The sequence below is a fragment of the Amborella trichopoda genome, chromosome 2 (genome assembly GCF_054954075.1).
Source record: "Amborella trichopoda isolate Santa Cruz 75 chromosome 2, AtrichopodaSantaCruz75HAP2 v2.0, whole genome shotgun sequence".
In the NCBI taxonomy this organism is placed as follows: Eukaryota; Viridiplantae; Streptophyta; class Magnoliopsida; order Amborellales; family Amborellaceae; genus Amborella; species Amborella trichopoda.
In genome coordinates, this window is record NC_142337.1 from 58320579 (window position 1) to 58328436 (window position 7858).

The window sequence follows — 7858 nt, forward strand, 5'->3', positions numbered from 1 at the left end:
TTTCTTAATCATCATGTTATCTAAATTCTTGAAAAGTTATTCTTCTCTTGCTCTCTCTTCCTCTTCTTCTGTGGCGCTCCTTAAAAAACTCTCAGGATTATCTCAAAATCCAACTATATAAAATTTTGAATTTTAAAAATATTTAAAATCAAGTAGATCTATAAATATAAGAAAATCTTGAAAATGAATGATCTAAATAATGTGGGGGAAGATGACTATTTAAGAGACCCCAAAAAAAAAAAAATTTCATATTTTGAGATAATTTATTAGAGGGTTTTTTCAACATTAAAAAACATGTAGTTGTACATTTCACCTTATATAAATTTTTTCCGAGTATTGAAACCAAATTTCCCAACACTGTTTGAAGCCTCCCCTTCTTTTGGATTGTTTTTCATTTTAGGGGCAGCGGCAACTCCTCTCTCCCCACCTCGCTCGCATCATGTCGCTCCTCACCTTTTGCACTGCTTCTCCTTCTCTCTCTCTTACTCAAGGTTTGAGCACTCTCTCTTGATTGAGTCTACTTCTCTCTCTCTCTCTCTCTCTCTCTCTCTCTCTCTCGTGTTTAACTCTCTATACAATACGTCGTTCAGGGAGAGACAAAGGCCATAAGTGGAGGAAGATAAAAGAAATGGTGGAGAAATCAGGGGTCTCTTCATCTGTATGTTATCCCGTGGATTCTTTGAAAAAGGGGAATTGGGTTAAGCTCATTTGTGGGGCTAGCTTTGAGGTAAACATAGATAACTGGTTTCTTCTCCCAATTTTTTTTTTTCTCCTTTTGGTATTTTGTTCACAATGATTTGTGGTCATTTAAAACTGACTGTGTGTTGAATTGGGTTCTGCAAATCATAGGATGTTGCTGATATCAGGAATCTGTCCCTCGTCTACACTCTTGCTGGAGGTGAGCTCTCTCTCTCTCTCTCTCTCTCTCTCTCTCTCTCGCTTACACACACAGAGAAGAGGAAGACCACTAGACTTAGGGGTTCCAACAAACCCAGTGAAGAATTTAGTCTTATGATGATAGTTCATCAGATGACACAATGTTTTGGGAGAAACCCAAATGTGAGCTTATAGAAGTCATGGAAATGCATAAGGAAATAATGAAAAATTTAGTACGATATAACGCTGCTTCAGTTTTAACCAGTGGAGTTTGAATGTCTCTGCATCTTTCCTTTTTGGATTAAAACTATTGAACAAGATTTTTCTCATAGCAAATTTACAAACTCAATCTTTCTTTACCGCCCATTAAAAAATTTATCAAAGCTGTATTAACTTTTTTCTGGGTTCAACTTTTCCCTATTGTTGATTGCAGTTGATTGCATAGATTGTGCGGCCGATGCTTCTATTGTGAATGCTGTTAATGAAGGAATTTCGGTTGCGAAAGACATTGTTTCACTAAGGAGTCCTTGGATAATGATTAGCGTGAATGATGATGTGGATCTTCACTTTCGCAAGGCTGGTATATATCAATTTTTCTTTTATGTTTGGTTTCTGCTTGAGAAGAGTGATAATTGGTTTTTTGGGGACTGTTTACATCAAATAATTCTTAATTGTATTGATTTTTCCATACTATGATAAAAGATTATTGAATTCCATTTCTTGTCCTTTTTGTGGATGTTTCAAACATTATACTTTTTGCACTTAAAATAGCCAATTGGTTAAACTTCTTTTCTCATGATTTCAGCTGTATGAGTTATTATTTGCTTGGTGATATTCTAGACAAAGGGCATATAGTTTTTGCTTCACTAGTATGGAAATAAAACTTGTTCACTTTCCAATTTACCATTTACCATTTCAGCTGGTTTTTTATGCCTTTGGTATGTGCTTCAAAGGAATGAAAATTTGATTTCTCAGAATTCGATCCATCGGAATGCCCACCGAATTGTTCGAGGCCATGTGAGAAGGTTTGCCCTGCTGATGCTATAACATTGCAGAGAGTAACAAGCGATGAAGGACTTCCTTTGGAGATTGCTTCTAGTAGTAAACTCGAGGTGATTTCAATAGCCTATTTTGATTAAATTTATGGAGTCTTTCCTTTCTTTGATGATTCTAAGTAAGAATTGTTGGAGAATTACCAAGCACTTTATTCATTATTGGTCCTCCATATTTATTTCCATTTTTCTGGTATGGTTTGTTTACATGTTTTGTAGGGTGGAGTTATACGTGGGAGATGCTATGGTTGTGGGCGTTGCTTTCCAGTTTGCCCATATGACAAAATCAGTCAGTATATGATGTTCTGGACCCCTTCTTGCATCTATTAAATGTAAATTACATGTTGTTTTCATTTCTCTTTTTTTGGGGCAGTCTCTTATGTTTTTACTACTTGTTACCTTTTTTCTACAATGGATAGTGTACAATAATATAATTGACTACGGAAAACCATAGCAATCAGGATCATTACCGTAGTGGGACCCACCGTATGGGATCATGTTTTGTTCTTGGTTGGTCGCACTATGCATCACCCTTCACAATTTCACTCAACGGTGATGACCCCATTGGAATATGGTTTTCCAAAATCCATTGGGGTGTAGTAAACTTCCTTTCTGCATTGATCTAGTTCTTTCTTGCTTCTGTAAAATCATCATTTTTATATTTGGGTTCAACCTGTTTATCGTACAGGAATAATTTGTAAGTGTGAAAACATAATCTTGCTGTTCAAACCATTGACACCCCATGAATCCTTTTTGAGTGGAACTCTTGAATGAAAGCAATTCCTATTTAGGCGAAATGAATTAGATATGGTAGATATGTTCCATGAAAAACTAATAGAAGATGAAGATTCCCTTTGGGGCATATAATAAAAGAAATACCTTCTTGGCACATAGAAGAGCAGGCAAAATGTTCCAAATCATTAGCATGGCCTCCTCAGAACAGCTCCATTATTCCCTTAGAATTCAAAAGGCATTATGACTACAATTACTTATTGTCACCTCAGTATATAAATAGCTTTTCAATCTGACAACTTCGTCTATACTCAAATTATTGGTGCATAACCATGATCTTTTTTCTGTTGTCGTCCGTAGAATTGTATTTGTAACTCTACCCTTCCAGCTTTTGGGAAGTGGTGACATATTTGGAGTGAGTGATTAAGTCTCTAGATACTCTCAGGATCAAACACATATGTCAGATGCCCCACAGCTACAGCTGAGCTTTTGAAGAGAAACAATGTCGATGCCATTGAGATACACACAAGTGCAAGGTAGGCAAGAATTGCTATCATTGCTAGAAAGAATGTAATAAGGATTATTTATGTGTTTACTCTGTATGTTTTCTTTTGACTCAATTATGCTCCCTGAAACTCTATTTTTCTTTGTTTTGGGGTAAATAGAAGCTGTTGATGATATTTTACAGGGAAATCAACTCTTTTGAGAAGCTTTGGAACAGCTTGGCAGATTTTGTGGGTCATTTGAATCTAGTAGCAGTAAGCATTCACAAATCAATCTCTTTGCAATTGGTAGCCATCTCTAAAAGTTTAGCTTGCACTGGACTTTCCTTTTCGTTTTTTTATTTTGTGTCTCTCTAAATGTTCTATTGGCTAAGCCTTTAGTAGAAAGGGTCATTTCTTTTATGATCAAGAAGTAAGAAAGAAAAAATTTAAATTCTTTTTGTTCTTAGAATGAGCACACGTGACAATATACAAGTTAACATGATTTTTAATGTTCTTATTCATTGCATACAAGTACAATTGGATCTCAGGGACTGAATTGGCCCTTCTTTTTTTATTTTTCTTGGTAAGCATTGTACTTTGATATGGTAAGTAATTCTTAAATTATATCTTATAAGTACTTTCCGTTTATGACTTTTTAGGATGTAATACAGGTTAGCTTACCAGATTTGGGGGAATCGACTGTAGATGCGATGAATAAAATGTACACAATTATGAATCCATTCCTGAAGTGCTATAATTTATGGCAGGTGCCTCTTGATCTTTTGTCTCCATTATTCATTTCCAGTTTAACAGGTTTTTGTTTTTGAAACTCTTTTAAATGAAGTTTTGAATTTTAGTACCATCATAGTGGCTTTATACAGTAATTAATCTCCATGCATGATCATTTTGTTCGACTGTATTTGAGATGCTGAATTATAGTTTAAAGAACAGTCAACTGGAAAACAACATAATGAACTTTTGTTTACACTGTAGATGTAAATTTGGCAGTAACCCCCTTTCCAACAAAAAGAAACCCTCTAGACAATGTTTCATGTGGGAATTTAATAGAGAAAATCTAGAGGAACTTTTCTTAGCCGTGGAGCTTTCGTGTTAATTCTCAATTTTGAGGGCAGTTGTGTGTGCACCTCTTAAAGTAGGGGGACTGAATCTTTACTAATTTTCTTTTCTTTCAGAGAAAAACAAGTGTTTGTTTCATTATTCTTTCATCCAAAGTTTGCTCATTTCCTTATTTATGGTAATTATATTTTGGCATTTCCACCACCAAAAGTAATAGTTTCCAATAGGGTCAGACTGGGTTCCAAATCATGCTGGCATGTATATGTCATACATATATCGATGTCAGTCTCCAGACTGAGCTCATCAGATTTTCTGTTACATGGGAGTTTTGATCTGGAAATTCTAAGATCACATAGTGGAGTATGGGACAGGCATCTACCATTCTGTTCCTGATGACAAACCGTGGAGATTAATTGTAGTGGCACCAACTGGGTCATTACTAAGTTAGAACGAATCTCCACCATCCATCTTTGGAAACGAACATTGGAGGTCCCTTCAGAATATCACATACCAACTGAACCTGTTCTTTTAAGTAGTATTTCTAAACATAAATATTTCTCCAATTGTCAAATCTTGTTAACATTATTTACTGTTTTTGGATGATGATGGCCTCTCCCAGCTCGATGGGCGGCCAATGAGTGGTGACATTGGAAGAGGTGCAACAAGGGATGCAATTGCCTTTGCTGCTCGTATGTCTTCAATAAAAGACAAACCTCATGGTATGCTGTTAGGATGAAATTTCTATATAATTGTTGATCCTATTAGACTATATTGCTTTATTTTGAGGATAACATTTAAATTATTTATTCATTACCAGAAAAACATATTTCTTGTGCAAGGATTCCTGCAATTAGCTGGTGGAACAAATTTCCATACGGTGGGTGGTTTGAAGGAAGCTGGGCTTTTTCAGACTCCTAATATCCAAGGTATTATTTGTCCTATTTTTATCCATCTAATTTTTGTTTCTGATCCTTTTTATAATAATTTATTTTTTGGCTGAAAATGACTGCTAGTCCTGTAAAAATCTTTTAACCACAGTTACCAAAAAAAGGTCTTGCGGCCCCACCCCTCCCCCCCCCCCCTTCCTTCTTTTTTTCCCCTAGGTTAAGCAAATCCTAAATGCATTTTACCCATTTGGGAAGTGGTTTCATCAGGGTAACTGTTGGGGAAACTTATCTTCCCTTGATATGTTGCATGCTCCCCGTACACAGATACATGCATAAATTTACATGTATGCACATATATATTTATGTTTTCACTGGAATGTTTGCTGTGTTTGCCTTTTGACTTTTCGATGTTTTGCCGCAATCCCATTTTCTTTCTTTTCCCAAGAACTTCCCATTTAGTTTGCATTTTCAGTTTCCTTTAAGATTTCTGGCTCAATTTCTCTAAATTTCCCTCCTCTGCTTCCCATCCTTGAGGCCATGCAGCCAAGTGTGTTGCCTCTGAAGTCAAGGTGTTTCCATGAGATGTATCTGGTTCTTTGAGCATAGGCATACAGGGCTTTTTTATTGTGCATACATCCATGAACTTAAACTCAGCCGTGCATATGCTTATGCACATCTTTTCCATGCCAAATGCTGGAATAACTGACCATTTATCTTCCTTTTTGATAGAGGATGGGAATGATGTTCATCAAGCTGAAAGGTTCTCTGGTTGGCCGTATGCTTCAATTGGTGGGGTGGCTTATGGAGGGTATGCCCGAAAGGTATTTTATCCTACTCATTTACTTTTCAGAAAGTATACAATTATCCTATGGACTACGGGACTCCATTGAGTCATCCTTGCCCTTCAGATAATGGACGGTGATGGGGATTGTGGGACGCATCATTGGCATCATGTCATGCTATAGATGGTCCCACTCTCCATCATTTCAAGGGACAGAAAATGAATTGATGGGCTATAGTTATTTGAAATCTGTTCAATTTGTGGTATATTTTAGTGCTACCTTTTCAGTATCAGTAGCATCCTCTTGTAGACTTTCTGTTAATACCCAAGCATGCATTGAATTTACCCTTACGGTAGTTCCCATTGCTTATTGTATAGTTTCCTTGCTATCTTTTTTAATTTTTTATTTTTTTTAATGAAATTGTTCAGTTTACTTACCATCTTTTCAACAAACTAGTTATGGGTCTCAATGCATCTCTTCTAATCTAAGTATGCCTTGCCTTGCCTTAGATTGTGGGGAGGGTCTTAAACAAGATGCAGTCTGAGGAAGGGCCTGCCCATATTGAGAGGTACCCAGATTATTTAGTGGAGGCACTTGAAGAAGCCCTTTCCTTAGTAGGCCCTGTCAAGTGCTACACCCTGTCCTAGCAAAGGGTACATATTGAAGCTATCATTGTATTTCAGGTTAATGGGCAACCACTAAATGTAGAGTGAATGTTACGATCTTAAATGAATCCGGCTTTTTTTCTCTGATAAATGAAAACGACACGTCTTGTGCTTCAAACCGGTCCCTGTTGCTTTCCAAGTGATACTGAAAATCATAACAAAGGGTCACACGTTTCGTGCTTCAAATGGGTCTATGTAGCTTTCCTAGTCATTTAAATCAGTTGGCACCACATGTGCATTTATGTGAGTGCAAATTATCATGGAAGAATGTATCTGGTAATTCCATGAATGGTTGGTGTTTGTGAAATTTGGAGCATCAAATTACCATGTAAAATTTGAAATTTGAGAGAGATTTAAATCATGCAATCTGATTAGGGTTTTGTTAGGCTATACCACTTGGTAGTATATACTTTTAAAGTCCTCAACATTTTTTTTTGACACTTAGATACCTTTATCGATCTTATAGTGTAGTGACTTTTTGTCTAGGGCTATTTTAAGTAATTAGTCAAGGGTAAAATATAAATTTCGAATAAAAACAAAATGAACAATAGTGGATACCCTCAAGATGGCTTAATTGTTTTTTAACTACTGCCACTATTTTTTTTTTGAAATATCTATTCTACTTTTCTAATGACCAAAATGCCCCTATTTGAAAATTTTCATATTACAATTCAAGGGTATTTAAATGTAAAAAAATATTGAGGACTTTAAGGATATGGTGTAGCTTAACAAAACCCAAACCCATCTGATTAAGATGTGCTCTGTTTTTTTGTGCTGAGTAATACTTGCTATCTTATTGCTATAAAGACATATTTTATCCATGTTTCTTTAGCTGAGAAAGGCAAAATATGGATCAGAAGATTACTAAATGAAAATATTAGTGTTTTAGCAGCTATAATTTGAGTCACTTGGTTCCTTAGAGATCAGAAAATATATTCATGCCTGAATATTTCGATGCAGAAGATTATTCACCGGGAATGACAACTATTGCAAAAATAATGTCGGTGTTTGGATTTCTACTAATAAATAGAGCTCACCTATAAAAGAAGATTGGTTTTCTTTGTGCACATGTACATCGTATCTTTTGTTGAATTATGATGATTTCAGAGTCAAAGCTCGCATCTTTTGGCATGTGAAATAAACTCTGTCTGTGTACCTTTTTAGCAGAGAAAAAGAACAAATTTGGTCACAGTAGCTGGGCTGTTGCGAGCTCGACCAAAAATTGTTCAAGATGATTTAATCCACTATTCGACTGCTCGGTCCGAGTTCGGAGTACTCGAGCTTGAGTATCCCCGAGTTGGG

General features: G+C 36.1%; 1 protein-coding gene across 10 annotated transcripts; it reads left to right on the top strand.

Moving 5' to 3' along the window:
• The first annotated feature begins 311 nt into the window (after positions 1–311).
• LOC18431263 (uncharacterized) lies at positions 312–6674 on the top strand. 10 transcript variants are annotated; one of them, XR_002280513.2, is made up of 13 exons: positions 312–491; positions 591–727; positions 850–898; positions 1310–1456; positions 1852–1988; positions 2148–2217; positions 3106–3196; positions 3349–3418; positions 3805–3912; positions 4842–4941; positions 5040–5148; positions 5839–5930; positions 6401–6674. XR_002280513.2 is itself a non-coding variant. In XM_020665668.2 (13 exons), the coding sequence occupies exons 1-13, from the start codon at positions 440–442 to the stop codon at positions 6536–6538; spliced, it is 1278 nt and encodes a 425-aa protein (XP_020521327.1). In that variant the 5' UTR covers positions 312–439; the 3' UTR covers positions 6539–6674. The 10 variants fall into 10 exon arrangements, 3 of the variants coding, with proteins under 3 accessions (XP_020521327.1, XP_006841453.2, XP_020521328.1); XR_016049789.1 differs by having other exon boundaries at positions 3805–3908; XR_016049790.1 differs by having other exon boundaries at positions 3805–3908; positions 5062–5148.
• Positions 6675–7858: the final 1184 nt, after the last annotated feature.

What these genes read in the sequence shown, in the direction of transcription:
- LOC18431263 (XM_020665668.2), top strand. Translation starts at nt 440, where the DNA reads ATGTCGCTCCTCACCTTTTGCACTGCTTCTCCTTCTCTCTCTCTTACT. An exon ending in TTGCCCATATGACAAAATCA is followed by an intron (nt 2,218 to 3,105) that starts GTCAGTATATGA and finishes AGATACTCTCAG; the next exon opens with GATCAAACACATATGTCAGA. An exon ending in TCAGACTCCTAATATCCAAG is followed by an intron (nt 5,149 to 5,838) that starts GTATTATTTGTC and finishes CCTTTTTGATAG; the next exon opens with AGGATGGGAATGATGTTCAT.